The sequence below is a fragment of the Vicugna pacos genome, chromosome 10, assembly GCF_048564905.1.
Source record: "Vicugna pacos chromosome 10, VicPac4, whole genome shotgun sequence".
Lineage (NCBI taxonomy): Eukaryota > Metazoa > Chordata > Mammalia > Artiodactyla > Camelidae > Vicugna > Vicugna pacos.
The window spans coordinates 18,382,988-18,406,670 of NC_132996.1; the positions used below are offsets into that span (position 1 = coordinate 18,382,988).

Below are 23,683 nucleotides of genomic sequence, written 5' to 3' on the forward strand. Positions count from 1 at the left end.
ACTCACTGTGTTGACCTTCTTGCTCTACACCTACTAGCTGTCTGATCTCGGAAGAGCCACTTTTCTGTGACCATTTTCTAAACTGTTAAATAGGCTTGTGTGAGGATTGACTGCTGGAATATTTGCAAAGATGTCAGCGCTGATACAAAGTGGCCACTCAATCTGTTAGTTGAATTCAAATTTATATTTCAACAATTACCAGGTAATTACAAACTCTTCTTATCTATTCCCCAAGGACACATAAGAATCAGTATTTGGCATCATTTTATTCATTTTTTTTTCAGTTTGTGTACAATACTGTAATGATGATGAAGATATTGATGATAATAATGTTAATAATAATAGCAGCAACCTTTTATTGAGCATATACTGTGTGCCAGGACCTGTGTTAAGTTCATGCTTTATATACTTTCATTTAATCCTCAGCAGAAGTACATGAGTTAGAACTCTTCCCATGCCTATTTTATGCATGAAAACTCAGGCTCAGAAGGTTAAGTGACTTTGCGAAGATTGTGCAGCCAATGAATGGCAGACCAGGATCTCAAATATTGGGATGTCTTTAACGACAAACCACATGCTCTTAATCATTAGGTGTTACGGCCTTATTGTTTAACAGAATGTTTTTTGCATCAGAGCTGTCAGGAATTCAGAACATTTTGCTCCCATCTAGCCTGAATTAGCGAACTTTCACTCAAATTTACGCTCTTTGCTGTTGGTTACTGGTATTCTAAATGCCTTTACTTAAAGAAGGTGGTTCCATCCTCTTCCTTAATTGGAAGAAAGAAGTGGTTTTGCTGCACACTCATAGACATCCCAAGGCACACATCTACTGAAGCTGATTTGCTTGGACAGAAAATGTGAGATTCAGTTTCTTCTCGGTTGGGGAACATTTTTCTTAACAGCATTCAGTGGTAGTCTTTCTCTCTTTCTCTCGCTACGCTATCCAGGGATAATGAGTGTAGGGCTGATTTTCGACATGTTTCTTGGAAAGACTAAAATAGAACAAAGAGCACTGAGATGAGATCAAGAAAGAAGAGATTGGTATCAAGGCTGGGGCATGAGGTAGAGAAGGGGGAGTTGTGTGGACTTTTGTTGTTTTAGGTTTTACACATTTCGAATTTGAGATTGAAAGTAAAAAGGGAAAGCAATGGAAGGGGGCCATTTAGTTTGCAGAAAGTCAGGATGGTAATTAAAATGATTAGAGGAGGAAGAAAAAATAACTAACAGCTCACATTCATTGATGGCTTATGATATGCTGTGCAAAGCATTCAATGTGTTAGTAACTCATTTGGTCCTCTCAACACATGTGTGAAGCAAGTAGTATGATCACTGCTTGATAGATGAGAAATTGAGTTTTCGGGCAGTGAAATGATCTGCAAAAGGTCACACAACCAGTGAAGCCAGAATGAGGCCATTTCTAACTAACCTTAGTGTTTTACCACTGACTACCATCTTGACCCTCAGAATGAGTCAAAACTGAAGGTCCAGAAGCAGCCCCTGTGCCTCATGGGCCCTGGCTGCACCTGCTCCAAATCCCCACCTTGAGATCATGCATCCTAATTTTCAGACTTGGGATAACACGTATTCATTGATAATGAAAAAACTTGGCCTTAGGCATTTGGCAGTTGTTTCTAGCTGAGTAATTTTCAGCAAGATGCTTTCCTGAAGCTTTTCGTCTTCATCTCTAAAATGGAGGAACATAATATGAAGATTGTCTCAAATGAATGCAGGACTTTTCCATGGTGTCTTGTACTTGATGAGTGTTCTTAACATTATATAAAATAATATCATGATTTTAACACAATACCTGGCTCCCAAAAGGTGCTCAGCAAATGGTGTCTACACACTTGACATCGTGGTCCGTAGCCCCTGACTCTGAGAAAATTCACAGGCTCATACAATGACATCCATGCTTCCACCAAAGAGATAGGCCATCTGTCCTTACTAATAATCACCTTCCCAAGACAAGTTCTTGTATGTGACAATGCTATAGAAAGCTGCTTAAAATAACATCTTTATTAAATAAAAGCTGTATGCCTTTAGAGGGATAGCAGCGCACATTGTATAATCCTCTACTTTTCATATTGAAATTCAGCTCCCCAGACCTTGCAAAAGGAATTCAGAGGCATCTTAACATGGAGGATGACCTTCACATTTTCGTAAAATAAATGATTAATGTGGGGACCATTAATTCCACCCATACTCTATTCCCCAAACAGCTTTATCCATCCTGAAAAAGGCCTTTTACTTTCAAGGATAAATGATACATAGTTTTAATACAATTATGAACAATCAGGTATGTAATTTATATTTGCTATCATAATAAAATACATAATTAAACATCACTCCATAATTAATCAAGGCATTAAAACCCAAAAGTGGCAAAAAGCTACTCTCCAGCAGCATCCTGAGTCAGAGAGAGTATTTATAAATAGTCTTAGGACATTTTCATTCCTGTTTTATTTCCTCCAAGTGTCATCGGATAGGTCAGTCTTGATTATATACTGCATTTGGATATGTGTTTTAAGAGGAGTGATCAAAGGTTGCTTACCTAAGCTTTTCAGATAAAATGTAAGGAGCCAAAAGTTTAGCTCACATATAGTGCTGATCTATTTCAAAATAATCAAATAGAATGGATTTTACCAGAGATACCAATAAGTTAGTCCAACTTTGTGCCTCAATTTGTGCATCAAAATCCTATAGTGGATAAAATAGAGAATAAGCCATTTTTTTATGGCTGTGCAGCAATGGTAAAAATAGAAATTTCAGATTTGCCTGCATGCCTTACAGATTTTGTTAGCTCTGACCAGCAAGGAGTTAAAACAGGCTGCACTGAATACTTTATAACCGATGATGATTACAATAAATTAATGAGTAAACATTTGCCAGGGCCTATGTGGTGCACTTGAGATAGACCCACCTAGTTAATCTTCACCATCGTCCTGTAAGTTAAGTATTGTTACTCTTGGGTTATGGATGAGGAAACTGAGGCATAGAGGAGTTAGACGATCTATCAGAGCGTGATCTCTTAGAGGTTAAAAAAAAGGAGGGAAAACTGAAGAACACAGTAAGAATGGCATGTGATTGATTTTTCTGCATGTGTGAAAGATGGGTGTTCTCTTAGAACTGGCTGGGGTTTGCTATTGAAGCTAGCGTTGATACCATGATACCACGATAAAGAGGACTTGCACATATTAGATGTTCTATACCATTGAATGAAGTTGAAAGTTCCCAGCAGGCTCTCAGCTAGTTTCCTCCTGGAGGAGTCAGGATGTTTGAGTTGATGTTTATACCAAAGGATAAAAACCTCTATTACTGTCAGGCAGGAGGATGGATAAATGCAGAGGAAAGGCTCACTGAGCTGCCCTCATCAGGGATAATCGTATTCCTTCCTTATTTTCAAGTAATGCCCCATGTGATAGCTGATGTCAGCAGGCATTGAGTGAGTGTAGTTCTGAAAACCTGTGACTGAACCCTGCAGGGAGTTTGCTAAGTGTGGAGGCTCCTCAGAACACACAGGCAGTCTGAGAACAGTGGATTGGACTTGACTGGGTCTATCTCATGTTCCTGTGACTACTTCAGGTGTCTTTGGGGTGCATGTAATTGTCAGGGTGCATTGCATGTCTGGCTCTCTTTGGTGTCTGTTGTTTGCTACCACAAAACAGCTCTGCCTCTTTGTTTTAACCCCATTGGGTGGTGACATCCTTCAGATATATCATCTATGCTTAGAACCCTTCTGCCTTTGCTTCTCTCTCTCTCTCTCTCTCTTTTTTTTTTTTTTTTCCTGGAAGGCTCTTAACTATTCCTTAAGATGCAAGTCAAGTATCACTGTGGCCCTAGTAGTTCCATTGACTCCATGCTCTGTGCTACACTCCTTTTATACCTGCAGACTCGGGTGGTGGCCCGATGGTTACAGGTAAGGAGAGACAGAGGACTGAGCCAGGCCTGAGGGTCTTGCATGGGAGAGTGGATCCAGGACTAAGACATCTGACAGCAGGAAGCAGATCCAGTTAAGGAGGCAGTGACCTCTGAGCCTGCTAAGGGCACGCATTCATCAGGACTTAATGTCAGGCACTGTGTCAGTTAGTGGAGATTAAAAGACTTACTTCTAGTCTTCAAAGAGCCTAGACAAGGAGAAACCTTAGACAGAGGAGGGTGAGTTCCAGAAGTTATTATCTTGGAGGTAGCCTGTTGACCCCACATGCTGGGCTGTGCTTCCGGCATGGAACTCCAGTCCTTGGACAGAGGTCACTAGAGGGAAATGCTGGGAACTGGAGTGGAGGAGAATGATTGGTAAACTAAATCTTAAAACCATGGGGCTTCTCCTGGGGCAGGTCTTCAGGTGGTGACAGAGCAAACTCAGAGCAGTCAGTTTGGAAGGATGGCTGGTACCCAGCTCTGTTGCATGGGGCCTGAGGCAGTTGAAAACACTCTGTTGTATGTCCCTGTTGAACTGGAATCTGTTTTTTCCCTTAACTTTGTCAGTTAGTGTCTGTACTACGTCAGGCAATTCTCTTAACTTCAGCAGCCTAGGTTGCTTCATCTAAAATGAAGATTAATAACAATTACTTCTTCAGGTTATTCTGAGAGTTAAATGGACACTTAACTCATTATGCAGTGTCTGGTGTACAGTGAGGTCTCAGTTCATGGTGATGTCACCATCATCATCACTATTACCATCACCACTGCAGCCATAAATATTGTTGTCACCTTTTATGGAACAAAGTTTTTTTTTTAAGAGATCTTGCTATTTTATTAGATTAAAAAAGATAAAACCAATAGGAACTAGGGGGAAAGATGGGGAAAGAAAAACAGAGAAGGGCTGAACAAAGCTCAGCCATGACACAGGCGAGAAGCAGGGAGAGGGGGAACATTCAGAGCCCTGAGTCAAGGCAGGAAAGAGGTTTCTAAAGACTAAACATCCCTTCATTTGATGACAATTTTCTGACGCAAGGTTTGGGACCCCGAGCCTTTAGCTGGACCCCGCTATAGGGTGCTAGAGATTGCAGATGCAGAAACAGAAATTCACACCTTCCTCCGTGATAGCACTTACATCTAAACTTTATGTCAGTGCTGTGGAAATTCTACTTGTCTGTCTTGAACTTGTAAGTTCAAGTACACGATATCTGGCATTTTCAGGTTTTGTTGAACAAAAGAATGACTCAGCCAGGAAAAAAAAAAAGTGCAAAAATGTTTCCAAAACCAGTCTATAGTTTGTTCATTGATACTTACTGAGGCCTTTAAAATTATGTAAAGGAAATATTAAACAATTGTGGCATAATAGTGATACATGAAATGTGGCACTGTGTGCTTTGTGGCACTGTAATACTGTGGATGCTTAGTTCAGAGCTGTTGAACATGATCTTAAGCTCTCTGCACCCCTAGCCAACCCAAGATTCTCCATCCACCCACCTTTTATTTATTTCCTCCACTCTAATCTGAGAGTGAATAAGAAAAAGCACATCACAGATGTTTTCTAATTTATCCTAAATGGTGAGAGAGTCACTGTCTATTTTCTCATTGTAATTAACTGAATCAGCGTATAACTGAGATCCATATGGTCCATTGATTTCAATTTTATTTGTCATAAATGTTGTCCATTTTGGGTAGATTTCTAGCTCTAGTAGTCGTAAGACGGTATCTGTCTACCTTGTTATTTTCTGAAACTATGATGTATGTCCACAGAGCCAGCAGATTTGTATTCATGAACATCAGCATGTAAGGGGCTGTTGTGTCAGGAACACTGAAAACGTGATAAATATTAATTTCTCAACGGATATTTTGTCAAGAATTTTTAGAATAAGCATTTCATGTTTCTGTTTTTGCCCTTGGAGTCTTCTAAATGATAGAAATAAAAGTCAGTGATCTTTAACAGGGTCTTGCTCCATGTTTGGAGGTCTGCCAATATTTTATTTTTCTACATGGTGCGATTCTACTCTTGATTATTAAAGAGCTGTGTTTTCTGCCTTTTTACTGCATAGCTCTGGTTTTCATACGTAAATGGAACCAAGGGTATGCATTTATTTGATTTTATTTTTAGAAGTCAGTACTCACTATTTTTAAGTACAAAGACGCAAGAAAATGGCTTTCTATAAGGAAAATAATAGGAGCAACATTCTAAAGAACTTTACTATGATATACATAAGCTCTTAGGAGAAAAAAATCCTTAAAGTTTAAACGTTTGAGAGAAATGATGGTTCACATAGTGGAGTCGTTGTTTGGCGTCTTCTGTCCTGTTTGGAGTGAGCTGCCAAAGGATCCATCTAAATTGAGCAACTTTTCAGTCACAAGGCTCCCATCTCTGGCAAAAACCCCTCCTTTTGGTCCGTGGATATTTGAAAATGGAACTTGAAATGTTCATGAGGTGCGGGGGTTGAAGCCAGCACCTCCATGATGGAAGGCGTGGGTTTGAATCCCTGATGCGCCACCACTAACCAGCCACATGACTTGGATTGAGTCACTTAACCTCCTCTCATTCTCACTGTTTCCTTTTATAAAATAGAGTTTAACAGTACCTAACTCACAGGGTTTTTGTGAGGATTAACAAAAGCAACATGTGAGAGTGCTCAGCCACCAGGACTCAGGAAATGGGTGCTTCCAACTTGGGAGTTTCCAGTCTAGTCTCTGCCACTTGTGTACTGTATGATTTTTCTGGTCTCCTTTTTCTGGTCTATAAACAGATAGCACCACATTAACTAACCTCTCAGGTTACTTGAAAGATCTACCAAGACACAATTCGAATTCTCTGGTGCAGAAAGAAAAGCTGTGGTCTGCTTGTATGGTCCGTACTCTGTGTTTGCCTCTGAACATCCTGGTGAGCAGAGGGAGGAGGTGTAACACATGTACAATACGCAGTTTTCAGAGAATCAGGGAGAGAAGATTGATTGCGTTAAAACTAAATTCAACATGTTTATCTTGAGTGGTTCAGAAAGCAATTTGGGGATGTGGCTTCAAAGCTGGCACTGATAAGGAGGTAGAAAGAGAAGAGATTTGGGTTAGGAACCTCACTAAATGATCCTTAGTCCTCCCTCGTTAAGTGGCATTGGCGAAGCAATCAGTTTGTGAAGTCTTATTTTCCTTCTCTTTAAACTGAAACAAAGATTGCAAATTTGTTGTAAAGAGTAGACATGGTGCACATAGAAAATAGAATATGTATGTGTGAAACACATTGTATGTACTTGAGGAGTGTTACTTTCCTTTATTATCCTGTTCACTTCCCTGTAACTGGCCCTTACGATTTCCCTACCAACAATTTCACTTTTACTTCATAAAAGGGCTTCACCAAAGGAAACACAAAAAGGTTGAGACTGTACACTTGATATTAAGGTAGAGCGATGTGGCCCGGAAAATTCTGTGGAGGAGAGAGAAACACTGACATAGAGGGCCCTTCTAAGTCCTGCAGCGACTGATTCCTCCCCATTGCTGAATGGCTGTTCTATTTTTTTTTTTTATTGAAGTATAGTCAGTTTACAAAGTTGTGTTAATTTCTGGTGTACAGCATAGTGATTCAGTTATACATATATATTCCTTTTCATATTCTTTTTCATTATAGACTATTACAGGATATTGAATATAGTTCTCTGTGTTATACAGTAGGACCTTATTTATCTATTTTGTATATAGTAGTATCTGCAAATCCCAAACTCCCAATTTATTCCTCCACCCTCTCCAGTCCCTTTCTCCTTTGGTAACCATAAGTTTGTTTTCTATAAGTCTGCTTCTGTTTTGTAGATTAGTTCATTTGTGTCTTTTTTTTTTTTAAGATTCCACATACGTGATACGATACGGTATTTTTCTTTCTCTTTGTTTTCACTTAGTATGACCATCTATAGGTCCATTCATGTTGTTGCAAATGGCATTATTTTATTCTTTTTTAAGGCTGCTAGTACTCCATTGTATGGAATATACAACTTGTTTATCCGCTCATCTATCTGTGGACCTTTAGATAGTTTCCATGTCTTGGCTACTGTGAATAGTGCTGCTATGAACATTGGGATGCATATATCTTTTCGAATTAGAGTTTCCTCTGTATATATATGCCCAAGAGTGGGATTGCTGGATCATAGGGTAAGTCTATTTTCAGTTTTTTAAGGAATCTTCATACTGTTTTCCATAACGGCTGCACCAAACTACATTCCCACCAACAGTGTTGGAGGGTTCCCTTTTCTCCTCTCCAGCATTTATCATTTGTGGACTTTTTAATGGTGGCCATTCTGACCAGTGTGAGGTGATACCTCATTGTAGTTTTGATTTGCATTTCTCTGATAATAAGTGATATTGAGCATTTTTTCATGTGCCTTTTGGGTATTTGTATGTCTTCATTGAAGAAATGTTTAAGTCTTCTGCCCTTTTTTGGATTTTTTTTTTTTGTCATTGATTGTATGAGCTGTTTGTATATCCTGGAAATTAAGCCCTTGTCAGTTGCATTGTTTGCAGATATTTTCTCCCATTCCTTTGCTGTGCAAAAGCTTATAAATTTAATTAGGTCCCATTTGTTTATTTTTCCTTTTATTTTTATTGCCTTGGTAGACTGCCCTAGGAGAACATTGCTAAGATTTATGTCAAAGAACATTTTGCCTCTGATTTCTTCTATAAGGTTTATAGTATCTTGTCTTATGTTTAAGTCTTTAAGCCATTTTGAGTTTATTTTTGTGAATGATGTGAGGGATTGTTCTAACTTCACTGATTTACATGCAGCTGTCCAGCTTTCCTAACCACTTGCCAAAGAGACGGTCTTTTCTCCATTGTTATTTTCTTGCCTCCTTTGCCGAAGATTAATTGACTGCAGGTGTGTGAGTTTATTTCTGGGCTCTTTATTCTGTTCCATTGATCTATACATCTGTTTTTGTGCCAATACCACACTGTTTTGATTACTATAGCTCTAGTGTTGTCTGAAGTCTGGGAGGGTTATTCCTCCAGCTTTGTTGTTTTTCTTCAGTACTGCTTTGGCAATTCTGGGTCTTGTTTGAGTCCATATAAATTTTAGGATTATTTGTTCTAGTTCTGTGAAAAATGTCCTGGGTAATTTGATAGGGATTGCATTAAAGCTGTAGATTGCTTTGGGTATTATGGCCTGAATGGCTGTTCTATGAATCATGCACTCTGATTAATGCTCTGGTTTGCAGAGAATGGAAGAGGGCCCAGGGAAGAATCATGGAGATATAAAAGAAAAAGGCTTTTTAGGGGAAGTGCAGGCAATAATATTGCTGGAACATAATGTGCAAGGAAAGGGATGGAAGGACCTGAGCAGAAAGCAGGAACGCCTTACAAATGGTGAGTCATCAGAGGATTTTAAACTCCAGAGTGACGTGATCAGATTAGCAGTGAGATCATTCTGTCAGCAGTGTGGAGGATGAATTGAAGGAAGGTGAGACTGTAGACTTAAGATCAGCCAGGACCTTGCTTCGGACATCTACTGAGAAATGACAAGGCCCTGAACCAAGGTAGCAGCACAGAGGAAAAGCTGGTTTGCGAGATAGTTTAGGCATTAAAATTGACAGACCTGACCAGTGCCTGGATACAGGAGGTGAAACAAAGCTGGCATCCACGATAACTCTCAGGGTTCCAATTTGGCCCATTTGGTCAGGCCACCTCTGATATCTCAGATGCCCCTGTTCCCATGATACTCCCGCTAGTCCACCTTGGTGAGAGAAGTCACTTCTTTAGCAGCAATTCAATTGCATTCTTGCTTATACCACACTTTTTGCATGCATTAAGTGATAATAATTTGTGTGCACAGCCATCCTCCCTACTTGATTCTAAACTTACTATGATGAAAGTCTTATTTAATGCATCCCTGAATCCCCAGTAAGGGCTAGTCAGTTGTGTTAATTATGTGCCACTCGTCACTTGATTAGACAGACATATTTGGCCTGTGTTCCATGTCGTCGTCTAGGACACAGGTTAAACTGGTTTTAAAGGCATTGGTCTCAGGAATGTGTCCTGCGGAATGCCATTTATGTCCCATTGGATGATTTGTTATTTACCATTTTCTGACTTCTTTCCTTTTCTTAATTGATTAATTGTTCCGGATCCCTAGATCCTCTTCTCCAAGCTTATTGGCACCCAGAAGAGGAATTCACAGATGTTATCCTATTTGGAATAAATTAAAGCTACTGTCTCTTCCTGGTTCTTTACGTACTTCAATGTCCTTGAAGATTAGATTAATCAAATTCAGTCTGTTCAGCTTGAAAAAGCTCTGGCTGTAGGTTAGCATCTTCTTTGAGGTGCCTGCAAGTGATTGTGAGATCCTTATTTTATAGAACTCTAATCTTTGAAAGGCGTGTCTGCAAGGGTGATAGAGTATAGTGAAAAGAGTGCTTCTTGGCTGTGACACTGGAAGCCTGAACTTTAGCTGTGGTTCAGCTGCAGGCAGTCTGTGCAGCCTTGGGAAAGTCACTTCCACTTTTGGGCTTCAATGTCCTTATCTGTAAAGTGAGACTGTTGGGCTAGAGCTTTAAATATGGCTCTCCAGTATTCAAATACTGTTAGGTTTCTTAAAGTAGACTTGAAATCCTCAAGACCATCCTTCTCTATTAAGTGTGTCCAGTCCAACAGAGCAGGGCGGGAAGCAAGGCAAATCTGGGTGGGCCCAGGATCTAGAAGCAGAAGGAAAAGAAAAGAGGAAAAAAAGAAAAACAAAACCAAAAAAAAAAAAAAACAGACCGAGGTCCAGAGGTTTTGGGGAAGCAGGCCAGTTGAACAGGCAGAGCACAGAATCCGAAGGGTATAGCCTTGGAGAGCAGGTGGTCATCTAAATAGTCAGATGGCAAGGGGGATAGGGGGGACCGTGGCCACAGCAGGCAGGCAGTGGAAGGCAAAGAGGGAGCCCAGGAGCGTGGAATGCTCAGGAGTCAGAAGCATGGAAGTCTGTCAGGGATTAGCAGGGTCCTGGCCACCTGCCTGGGTTCACGGGCAGGGCAGAGATTAAAAAGGGAGAAGGGGGAGGGGGATACACAAGAGCAAGAGAGTTCCAGGTCTGGTGAGCCTGACATATTGGGCAGGTCTCCAAGAGGGAGAGGCAGCGGAGAGGAGCAAGACAGAAGGCGAGTTCTCAGAACTGGGCCACCAGGTGGGGACTGAGTTGCAGAAGCCCAGTTAGAAGAACTGGGACAAAAGGGCAGAGCTGGACTAATAGAAAGGAGGTTAATGCTGAAGCCTCCAGTTTTAGAGTTTGGGATACTGTGAGGTCTCTTCTAATCGCAGCTTTGAGGAAGCAGTGATTCCTCCTATCTTTCAGCTGCTTGTTTGTGACCAACAGTCTCCTTTCCTCCCTTCCCCGCCCTCTCCTCTCCCCTCAATCTCTCTGTCCTCATCAACTTCTTTGAGAATATCCTAAGTTCAAAGCATGCAGGAATAAGTAATGCTCTCAGGAAGGTTAGCTAGGAACAGGAAAATGTAAAATTACAATACAGTGTGATAAAAGCAGCAGAGAGGTGCGTGCAAGGCACAGACAGTGCTGAGGAGTTAGAAGCCAATTCCGTCCAGAGGAAGTGAGGACCATGTCCCCACGGAAGCACTGTTTGGACAGAGCCTGGATGGGCAGGTAGTGGTTTGCCAGGTGGAAAGGTAGGGGAAGGGCAGACTGGGCAAGGGAACTGGCTTTGTGTGTAGGCATGGAATGGACATATTCAGGGAGTAAGGAATTAAGTGTGGTGATAGCTGAGAGGGGTGTTGTCAGAGATCAGTGAAGAAAGTAAATGGGGAATTTTCAGAAAGCAAGTGCACTAGAATTGATAAGGAAGATAACATTCTTGGCAGAGAAGGGGTGAGGTGGAGTACGAAGAAGGTGATAAAGTGAGACCAAGAAGGAGGCCGTTACTCATGGTCCAGGCAAGAGACAACAGTGATGGAACCAAGGCTGTAGCAACAGAGATGAGCAGAAACATCAGACTTCAGGGACAGAAGCAAGGGGCCCACAAAGCTGCAGCAGACTGTCATAAGCCTTGCTAGGAGTCATGGGCAGACAACTGGGGAACAGGATTGAGTCTTTCTTTAAATATCACTCTTGCAATGAAACCTTCTCTGGCTACTTTTTCAATATCACCCTCACCACGTTCCCAGTCTCCCTTCCTGGCTTTTTTTTTCCCCTTCTCTTTAGTGCTCTCTAGTGTCTACCATACCACATATTTTACTTTTTTTGTTTTCTATCTCCTCCCATTAGAAGGTAGCTCTATGGGGACAAAGCTTTTGTCATGTAAGATCACTGTTTTCCCCTTACATCCCTAGCACTGAGAACACTCCCTGGCAGAGAGGAGACACTAAGCATTGAGTGAAATCAAGGCACCAGCAGCCATGGACCAAAAACCTACAGCAAGAAAAGGTATGCAGTCATAGAATATTTGACATTAAAGGAACTCTAGAGACCAGACTGGACACTTCATTTTGCAGAAGGCAGAAGTGATTTGCCCAAGGTCACGCAGAGAGCATGTCAGGCAGAGATAATAGAAAGTGAAGGATCTGTGAGTATGTGGAGTCTGGTCTCCTAGGGGCTGACTGGCATTCAAGAAAGGAAATAGGGTGAAGGTGTCACAGCCTACCTGTTGAAGAGACACTGCAGCTACAGGTCATTCCTGATGTCACTAAACTGAAAACTTACCAACATAAAACAAATGAATCAGATTTCCTTTTGTAACTGAAACATACTGGAAACAATTGTTTCTTTCTTCCAAGGACTGTTCTCATCCATTTTGTCCTTTGCTGTCCCTATTTGTAAATCCCTGCCCTCCTTCTCCCCCACACACACCAGGCATTGTTGTTACAAGAATAAAGATCCCTCTGAACTTGGGCATCATATACCAATACCACATCTTTTCCATAATAGAATAGTGTTTCTGTTCCCTTCCTTTTTTTCTTTATTTCTCAACAAACATCAACACCCAGTAAGTACCAAGTGATTTGGTTTATGAAAAGTGAATGGTAACATTTGGTTTACCATTTGGTTATTTTTCATATCTAGAAATGTTAAAAAGATTCTAAAAGGTATGAGGATTTGAAAATGATGTGAGAAGTTAGATTACTTCTTTATTTTTCATCAGTCTGTTCATTTGCATTTTTTCCAACTTCATTCATTTATTCTCTTGTTCCTCACATATTTCCTTTGCACCTACTAGCTAGCTATAGAAGGTGGGGTTGTTGAGAGTACAGAACTAAATCAAAGAGTTTACAGTCTGGTCAGGGAGATGGGAAATCAGGCAAAACCAAACTTTGAAGAATTTAATACACATATGTCTAATTTATGTTCTACCTATTTATAGTTAAGTCATTTAATGAATATTTGCCCAATAGCTACTGTGGATCCAATAGGAAGTAAGACAAACCTAAGTCCCTGACCTCATAGAAATTATGCAGTAGTTGAGGACACAAGCACTGTTTGCGATAGGTGCTACAACGAAAGAGTATGTTGGGGTGTAAGCTTTGCTTAGGCAGTAAGAGAAGCTTCCTCAAAGAGGTGATATTTGAGTTGAACTCTAAATGCTGAATAAAATGAACTAGATAAGGAGAGATGGAGATGGGGAGAAGTCTAGGTAGAGGGAACTGAATATTTGGAGGCTCTGAAACAGGAAAGGCATGTCTCATCAAAAAATTAAAAGAAGACCAGTGTGGACGAAAGCAGCAAGGGAAAGTTAAACTAGAACAGTAGACAAAGACCATATCATATAGAACGCTATAAGCCACATCAAGGATTTTGCTTTTCTGCCCCAGCGTGATGGAAAGTCAATAAATATTATGAACACAGGAAAGTTTGAGAAAATTTTGTATTTGAGGATTGAAGTGAGGCAGAAGGAAGTGGGATGGGAAAAGTAAAAGGGATGTAGAAATAATACAATAAAAATTCAAAAGACCAAGCTTACTTCCTCTGAGAAGGTTAAAGTATTAGTGGAAATAGGTGCCTTTGGACCTGAGCTTTGAAGAAGGAATAGGATTCAGGCATGTCGGAATGGGAGTTGTGAGTCATTAAGGACATTTTCAACAGAAGACCAACATGAGAAAGGTCAGGGAGATGTGAAAGCAAAGGGGATGTATGGGGAACAGGAAGCCAGTAATTCTGGCTGGAGCATGGAACAGATGCCTGAATTACACGAGTGGGAAATAGACTAAATAGTAGAAGTCAGGGTGGAAATGTTTGGGTATTGCACTATTTAAATTTTATTGTATAAGTAAACAGGAGTCATTGAAAGTGGACTGGAAAAAATAGAGGTTTGAGGGGATGAGAATGATGAGGAGTGTAGCAGAAAACAGTTGGCTGGAGCCAGTCAGTTCTTGAATGAGGGTGATGGCAGTGGGAATGGAAAGGATGTAGAAAATATTATGGAGGTAAAATGAACAGGAAGTAGGCAACTGATGGGCTGCTAGACAACATGGAAGAGGTTTGAAGACTTCATAGCATTGTCAACACCTCATTTTACTTGGTCTTCAGTGCAAACCTTTGAGGTAGATTATACACGTGGTGTCCTGGAATACAGACTGATAGCTATATGACATCTTGCCCACTTGCCAGGAATAGCTGTGTCACTACTGTCACAGTTTTTGGGTGACTCCCAAATGAACTGGGTTTTAAGTGTTAACCTACTAACAATTATCTCCATGTCCTATTAGCAATCAACTGAACCATCTGTTCAATTCCAACCAACAGAGGATTTCTTCTGAAAAATGAATTTGAGAATGGTGAAATATTAGATGTTTAAAGAAAAAACAGACTGAGAACATTATAGTACTGCATGCTCTAGAAAAAAATAGTTGTGGTAGGAAGGAATTTCTTCCTTTCTGTTACATAAAGCTTATGCTAAGACACATAAAATACATAACAAGGTCTGTGATGCAGTTTTATATTGCCAGTTCTTAAAAAGTGAAAGTCTCATCTTGAAATGAGTCTAGTGGGAAGGCTGTGCCACTAGTGGACAAAGGCCCTGGACTTAAATTCAAATTTCTTTTTTATTCTATCTCTATTACTTATTAGAGATAAAATCTATTTTTTTCACTCAGTGTCTCTCAGTCTTAGATTTCCCATCTGTAAAATGAAGATACTAGTACCTGCCTTGCCTACGTCAGAGAGTTGTAAGGGTCAAGTGAGTTGATGTGTGTGACAGTGAGGCCCAAAGACAGTCATAATATCATCAGCCCTAGAGAAGTTCTTCACTGTGAAAATTCGAACTGTCATTGCACCAGATCTGTGAACCTCTAAACATACATCATTGGCCAACAGAGGGGAAAGTTATGCTAGATAATAAAGGTTGATAGACAAAAAAAGCTGGGTCACATATTGGCGAGTTCTTCATTAGAATCTCTGAGTAACTGGTGATGGTGTGTGTGATTGTCACAAAAAGGTGCTACATCTGCACTGTATAAAGTGATTTTAAAATATGGCCCCCAGACTAGCAAAACGAGGAACTTATTAAAAACGCAAATGACCGGGCATACCCTAGACATACACTGAGTCAGGAACCCTGGGAGTGGTGCTCAGCCTTTTGTGATTTAACAGTCCCTCCAGGTAATTCTCATCACACCAAAATCTGAGAACCACTGATACAGAGGAAAGAACGTGGGCTTTGTATTCAAACCTGAAGTCAAAGTCAAGCTCTGACTTCTAATCATGCAGTGACCTTGAGCTTGTTCTTTATCAGTAACTGCCCCAGAACTTCCCTGCTGTGGTGGAGGATTAAGAGGGATAACTTAGATATGTTTTATCCCTCTTAAAATACTAGTCTTCTGGCTAGGCTGACATAATAACATTTATTATGTCTTAAGCCCACATTAAAGTTTTTTTTTTTTTTTCGCTCCCTCTTCCATTTTTGCAAAATTTCTTTGGGTAGAAATTATGTTCAAAGAATTGAGTTTTTGGTTAAGCTGTTGGACCACAGAGAGGAAAGGCTTATCTGAAAACTCCAACATACTAGGAAAAAAGGAGGACAGGTTTTCATTTGGACTTCTGGAACACAATTTTCAAGGTGTATAGGCTACTCCTTAGAAAGGTGCCATTTATGCTATTAAAAATTCATATTAGTGTCTGTACCGTATGAAAGTTCATCTGCTTCAGACATTCCAAACATGCAGATGAAAGATAGCTGCTATGAAGATGACTTAGTCCTCTTCAGAAGTATACCTACAGCTAGACTATAGTGGTTAAGTTTTCTTGGGTCACCACTTACAGTGACCCATTGGTAAGCATAAAGATTAAGGCCAGATCTGGGTCCAGTGTCCTTTTTTTTTTTTCTCCTGCTGGAAATGAGCTCAATAGATGTTTATAGTGAGTATTAAAATATTAATGGAGAGTACCAAATAAATCCTCAATGAAGCCACTTAAACGGAGGCCAGAGGAGATTCATCTGTTCAACAGCTATTTATAGAGTCCCTGCCACCCACCAGGCACTGTGCTAAGCGCTGGACAAACAGAAGTAAGCAAAGCAGAACCTGTACTTGTCCTCACTGAAGGAATAGCATAGCAGGGAGGATATTAAACAAATAGCACAAAAATAAGTACCTAATTATAAATTATGATAAGTTCCATGAAAAAGAAAGTACAGGGTGTCCTAGAAGCATATAATAGGAGGATCTGTAAGTCTCTGCCCTTGAAGAGCGTACAGTCTAATGTTTTTTGCATTTCCTATGCTTGATCCTGGTCTGTGTAGCTTTTTATTGCTACTCATGGGACAGATTGACCAGAATTACCTACCGAATAACTTTCTTGCTGCCTGGCCTTAGGAAAATTACTTAATCTCACCAGGGTTCAGTTTTCTCAACCATAAAATGGAAAAGAAAATCCAATCTGGTAGGACTGTTATGAGTATTAAATGAAGGGAAAAAAAACAAAACAGAAAACAGAATTGTGTGTGCTTGGCACATGGTAAGGGCCACATGAATGTTAAGCATGTTAGACAAGAGGGGAGAAGGAGGGTGATGAGATGGTGACAGTGGTGATGATGCTGTAGTGGTTGGGACAGAGACAAAGTTACTGATCCAAATTCCGTACTCTGGCTACTCAGACTACCATTTGTTCCTTAGAAAAAGATATACATAAGGACTATAACCAACATATGAGAGAAAATCTTTAAACACACACATAAAAAAAAACAATCTCTAAAATCCACTGCCTAGTTTTTTTTTTTTTTTTTTTTTTTTTTTTTGATGTGGGCAGCTATGTGCTAACAGAATCCAAAGAGTTTTAACATGAAAGAGAAGAAGACAGTTTTGAATTCTGGTCTTCTGTTTTGGTGATAAAGCAGTGGTGATACTCAAGTTTCTAAGGTAACTATCGGTCAAGGATTTGGAGAGGAAGGCTTTCTTGTTAGAGTGGACACAGAAGCATAAGAGACAAACTCACTGTTACTGAGGTCCTAACACGTCAGCAGGATGGGAGCAAAGTGAAAAGAGGACTCGACTTAAGCCAGCAGCCCTTGCTTCCAGACTTGGTTCTACGTTTCCAGGGAGCTGTGTGGTCTGGTTCATCTGTGTGAGCCTCTGTTTCTTCTTCTGTAAAATAGGGATGAAATGCAACATATTTAGCCAGTAAGTTTCCTGTTACCTTTATGAACTACTCCTACTTCAGATAGAGCTAATATCTTGTAAGGGATAGTGAGTACTGAATAATGATGGTATCTGTGAATGCTTTTCTTTTGAAATTTTAAAGCAATCAGTAAGTCAAAAATTACGGTTCATAATAGTACCATAATTTGGACCTTATATTTTTATATGTAAATTTTCTGTCTTCCCCAAACCACTTATAAGCCCCTCAAGTATTGCAAAGATGCCATATTTGATTTAGAGTCTCCCAAATAGGTGACTAGAGCAGAATTTCCAAGCACATATTGACTGAGCTGTTGAGTATATACCACATGTAAAGAAAACAGCAGAGCTGCTTAGAGAGGCACAGAAGCACAACATTTCTGGTGGGGGACACAGTGACAAACAAGGGTAAGTGGCACCCATAGATGAGCATAAAGCTAAAGGTAGTGGGTGGACCAGACCTGTTGAGCGAAGGTTTCAGGTTTGTCAATACGGCTGAAGTTCAAGCAAAGATAAGCACCTTGGACATTGGCAGAATTACAAATCAAAAAACAGTGATTCCCCATTTACTTTGATTCACTGAGTAAACTTTTTATTGAGTGCAAAAAAGGATGAAAATGTTATCATGGCTCCTACCCTCAAGGAGCCCACCATCCAGAGGGAGAGGAGAGACAGATGCATGGAGTACAATTTGAGCTCTGAAAAGGGATTGTCTGGATTGGAAAGGAGCCCCCCGGGAAGGCCAGGGGTGACTTCTAGAAGGGTTAAGGCTTGAGTACAGGAGGAAGAACACTGTCAGGGCACGAAAGGGGAGAAGGGCATTCCAGACATTTTCAGTCCCTGTTTTCATGTGGTGAACAGCCTGAGGAAGGCTCAGGTTCTTGTTTAAGCTAAGAAATGTAAGTCCCTCATGAGAGACATAATTAAGGCCCCAGTTAATGTAATTTGTTAGTGATTCTTCCCTTCTTAGGCACACCAGCCCTAATTTACTCTTAGTATATAATATACACATTAAAAGGTGAAAATGTGAAGCTGTAACTGAGAAAGAGTCATAGAGTTCTGAAAATGAATTCACTGTAGGAGTCTAAATAGAAAACAAAAATCAGCTCTTTAAGCTGCTGCTTTACTGAGAGTGTTTTGAGTCAGCAGTAATTCTGGGTATAGAACCCATATTGCGCTTCATAAATTGGGCTGACCCAGAATATTGCAGCTGATGTTACAACATTAATCATATAGACTCTTCCTTTGCACAATAAGAATTGTGTAAACCCACTGCCAGCTCTGTCCCTTGCTTGAGTATGAATAATGTTTGCAGGTTATTTAATTTGCCTTTGCCCCTACCTAAAATGTCTGGAAATACCAACTACATTGGGCTGCTTAACATATCCTTAATATGAAGATATGAAAAGAAATTTTAATCAACAAGGAAATAGATTGCAAATACATATAGTGCAAATCTATATGAAGGTTAGGGGCCTTAAAAATTCTCATTCCTATTGGTACCTGGTTTGAAGGATAGAAAGGATAAGAAACAGCAGTCCTTCCTGGCTTGCAGGTTATAATTAATCTTATTTCCAAATCCCCTTAGATTGCTAACATGAGCTCTACTCTGACTCTTTATTGTCCCGCTAGTATCTGTGTTCTTTTTCTCCTGTTCCTTGACATTTTTGCCCTTTGCTTTCCTCCTTGTTTTACCATACCTCTGATTCTATCCGCACATTCCCTTTTTAAGAGCTTTCAAATGTTAACACTTGGCCAACACTCCCTCTACAGGTGATCTGATGAATCCACTAAGATTACCCCGGCACAGTTACATTCCTTTCAATTCTTGTTAGATGTCACCAGAGCTCTGTGTGTCATCTAGTTAAGAAAACTGTAGCAAAAGTAAAAGGAAAGCTTTCAGACCTCAGCCATTTTAAGTAGCAGTATCACTTGGATTCCCATAGTCTGTTTTTCCCTAGATAGAATTCATTGTTATAAAAATAAAGCATTGTGAGGAAAAAATTCATGTATAATTGATTTTTGCATCAAAGCAAATTATGGTTCATTTGTCCCAGATGAAAACAGAACCATTGTTAATTTTCATACACTGACAAAAGCATTTTCTTCTAAACTAGACTAGTAGTTATTACAACTTGCAAAATCCAGTAATAAGCCTGAGTCCCTAAAAGTAAAGAAGCAATTGAAAATGTCAGCATAACATTAGTGGCTTTATTGAATATGCTTTCACATGGTTAAAAGATAGTATGAGGCAGTGTCAGCTAACTCTTTTAACAGTGGTGACTTAATGAATGCAGGCCTATAGCTCTCACATCAGTGTCCTGTGCTGGTGATGATAGAGCTTTGGACCACAGAGCCCTACTCCTTCCACATTTGTCACTGCCGCTTTCATCACTTGACCTCTAAGATTGTCAAAAAATAGAAAAAGAAGGCTTGGCGAACTGTTTAAAGGATCCATGGCAAGGGCTGGACTTGGCCCACAATGTTTCTGCCCGCATCCCCCTGGACAGAACAGTCAGTCGATAGAACCAATCTAACTGCAAGCAAGGCTGGTGTAAGTCATCATCTTTTAAATCCAGGAAAAGGAAAGCAATTTGGTGAACACATATGAGTGTCCCAGACAGAATTTTGTAATTCATAATGAAATTATTATTTTATCATTCATCAGTGTAAGTCCTATTCCTTTTTCCTATTTCAAAACTAAATCTCCCTCAAGAAGCTTTAATGAAGAGAGGCAGTGTGTGTAACAGTTAAAAGCAAGGACTTTGGAGTCATATCAACCTTAATACAAATTTTCCTTTACTTTTGTTGGCCTTTGCCTTCTTTGAGGTCTTTTTCTTTAGTCCTGAGTTTTCTCATTTGTTAGTTGGAAATGAAGTTACCTAACTAGAAGGATGATAGAATGAGACAATGTATGCAGTCAGTAAATGATAACTGCTGTTACGTGAATGGTTAGTAAAAACAGTGTGAAGGATATTAATACAGGTGACATTTACTATCACACCTCTTTCATCCCTTGCCTTCAGGACACTTTCTTTGATTCAAACCACCTTAAGGCCATCTTCAGAAAAGGTGTTCTGCTGTCACAAAACAAAGGAATTGGGTGAGGACAGGAATGTCCCTGGTCGTAGTCGTCCACAAAAATCTGTAAAGAGTTTTCATCTTGTGGGAGTAGGGGCTGGTAGCTGCCCAGTCTGCCGGAGTGTGATGACCGTCCTCCCAGCGGCAGTACGGATGACTCACCAGAGAGCTGTTTTCGCCAGCTCTCTCTTCTCGTCTGCACTGGGGAGAAGGCCCAGTTGTACTTCTTAGGCAGAACGGCTTACTGAGGGTTTTTCCCTCCCTAGTTTCTGTGAAGTGTGCTTTCTCCTTCATGTATGCACATAAATCACAAGACAGTTGCAAAACAAGTAAAATATTAAGTCCAGGACTGAAGTGAATTTGTCACAATTAAGTAGAAGAGTTCTCAGTCAGTGCCCATGGAGGAAGGCAACTGTGTCGTCTGGTACAGGATGTTTCTTTCCTACGATTAAAAATAAATCAGTGCAGTTCCACCATTTGTTTATTTGTTCTAAAGCATCTTTTGTGAGAACTTTCTCTGAAGAGATAGGGTTAAAGACTTCTGCTGCTAATGTTTCTCATTTTTGCCGTGAAAACCTGCTATGAAGATATTTAGCTCATGTAAGTGTAGCACTTTGAATTATTCAAAGTCCTTCCTGGGAACTCTTCACTTAGCTGAGAGAATTTTTTATGGGAAAAATGAAACTGTAAACAGAATATATTTTGATTGTAGTTTACAAGTGGGATAATTAAAGCAGTAAGTAAATTAAATATGTTACCAGCATCACATGGTAGAATGCCAGTGGCCAAAAAAAAAATTCAGGCAGGTCTCTTAATTTCCAGGTCCATATGCTCATATTAGAACAGTTTGTCTTTTATTAGCCTTCTTACTGTTTGATACCCTGTGATGGTTCTATAAAGATTGTAGGAGAAGGACATATGAAATATTACTTCGTCTAGCCCACTACACTTGGGCAGCTGAATGATTAAACAATTCAAAACAAGGATTTTGGTTTCTAGTAGTATGTTGGCTTGGGTTATTTGAGCCATCTCTCCCCTATGACCACAACTAAAAATACTGGATACAATAAATTAAAAAACAATCAAATAAAATTTCTTAAAAATACTAGACAACTAACAAGATAGTAAACAATTAGCAGGCCAGGAACCTAAGTGAAGGCAGGGACCCAAAGGGTTGGTGTTGCACTAAAGCCACTTCTGCCCTGAAGGCATTTGCTGAACCAAGTGAACTTGAAAATTGAAACTAACAAAGACTTCAGATTGGAACTGTAAGATTAAATTTTAAAATACTCACTGTTTAAATTAATTAAAGGCAAGCTTGAGTAAATAGTATGAGAAATTATAAATACTGTCCTAGCAGATTTGAAAAAAAAAATTGGAGAACTTCAATTGAAAAAACAAAGTTAAAATTAAAGCCAGAGTTGAGAAGTATAGCAGTGAATTAGACAAAGCTGGAGAAACAGCGAGTGAAGGAAAAGAAATTATCCAGAATGCAGAGAGACAAAGAGTTGGGAAATATGAGAAGCTAAGAGATACTGAGAGAGATGAGACGGACCGATCAGTATCTAATAGGACTTGCAGAAGGAGAGGATATGTAGAATGTGGCAGAGGCAATATTTGAAAAGATAAATGACCAAGAAGTTTCTGGAATTGATAATATGCACAGATAATACAGATTCAAGGAGAGTCATAAATCCCAAACAAAGTTTTAAACGTTCATATCCAGATATTGCATGGTGAAATGCAGACCACCAAAGATAAAAGGATATCTTCATAATAGTTGGGGAGGAGAGACAGTGTGTATCACAACATATATTGAGAAAATAACTCTCATTCTGTAATGTTATCTTTAAAAAATGAAGGCTAAGGGAAGAGGGTATATAGCTCAGTGGTAGAGCTCATGCTTAGCGTGCTTGAGGTCCTGGATTCATTCCCCAGTACCTACCATCAATTTTTTAAAATGAAGGCTAAATGAAGATATTTTAGATAAACCTGAGCTTACCACCAGCAGGCCTTTACTAAAGATTTCCTTAAAAAAAAAAAAAGCCTCCTAGAAAGAAGGAAAGTGATTCTAGATAGAAAATCTGAGCTGCTAAAAGAAGGGCAAACAAAATGCTATATATGTGAGTTAATCTAAATGAACATATACTTTACAATAATAATAATGCTTCCTGGGATTAAAAAGTAAGACCAAGTCTAAATATAAGAGACAATAATTTACTAATAATCTGTGTATATTAATAATATATTTGTAGGAGAGTAAAAATATTGAGCAAGGTTAGATTTTAATAAGTTAAGTATAAATGTTGTAATTTCAAAAGTCACCACTAAAATAAAAGTAGAGAGGAAAAAAATAAATCACAAAGTTCAAAAAAAAATCCAAAATGGCAAAAAAATGAGAATAAAAGAAATATAAAACAAGTGGGACAGGTCAAAAGCAAAAATAAGAATGTAGCTAGAAAGCCAAATATATCACTCATTACGTTAACTGTTAATGAAACTATTGCTACATGAAGCAGATGGCTGAGTATCACAATGTAATGGTAAGTTGAAGAGACGAATCACCTAAGGATTTTTGTGATTCTGTTTCTTTGTAGTTCAAAATAGGTAAAACTATATTATAGTGTCCAATAATGCAGGATGGTAAAATCTGTAAAGGAAAATAAGGAAATAATTATTACAAAAGCCAGGTAGTTACCCTAAGCACTCAGAAAGGGGAGTATTTGGGAGGAGGCTCTTAATAATTGTTCCTTAAACTTTACATATGTGTTTATGTACGTTTTCTACAAATATATTTTATTTATATATATATATTTTTTTCTTCCAGTAAGAATATTTCTGAAAAGTAGGCAAATAAATACACAAGTGATTTTGTATACGTCTTATACTATGTAAGTATTTCCTTGTAATTTCTTTGTTAATTCCTTTGAGCAAACTCCCAGAATGGAGATTAATGGATCAAAGATATTAATGTTTTCAGCACCACTGATAATAGTGATTCAATACCAACACTGTATGATTTTTGGCTGTTTTCTTAGAGTACACATTACATCCTGCATATTGTTATTTACAAAAATTTTACATCATCTTTTACTGGGAC

General features: G+C 39.3%; 1 protein-coding gene across 9 annotated transcripts in view; it reads left to right on the forward strand.

The window, feature by feature from the left end:
• The window catches only part of DLG2 (discs large MAGUK scaffold protein 2), a 1,735,130-nt gene that overhangs the window by 937,361 nt on the left and 774,086 nt on the right, over window positions 1-23,683 (forward strand). The window contains exon 1 of one of the 9 annotated variants that reach the window (XM_072969078.1): window positions 12,238-12,322. The exons of the other annotated variants lie outside the window; for them this stretch is intronic. Coding sequence (XP_072825179.1) covers window positions 12,295-12,322 — 28 coding nt within the window. The 5' untranslated portion in view covers window positions 12,238-12,294. Of the gene's footprint in view, window positions 1-12,237; window positions 12,323-23,683 lie in introns of those variants that run through there. 9 annotated transcript variants of the gene reach the window in all.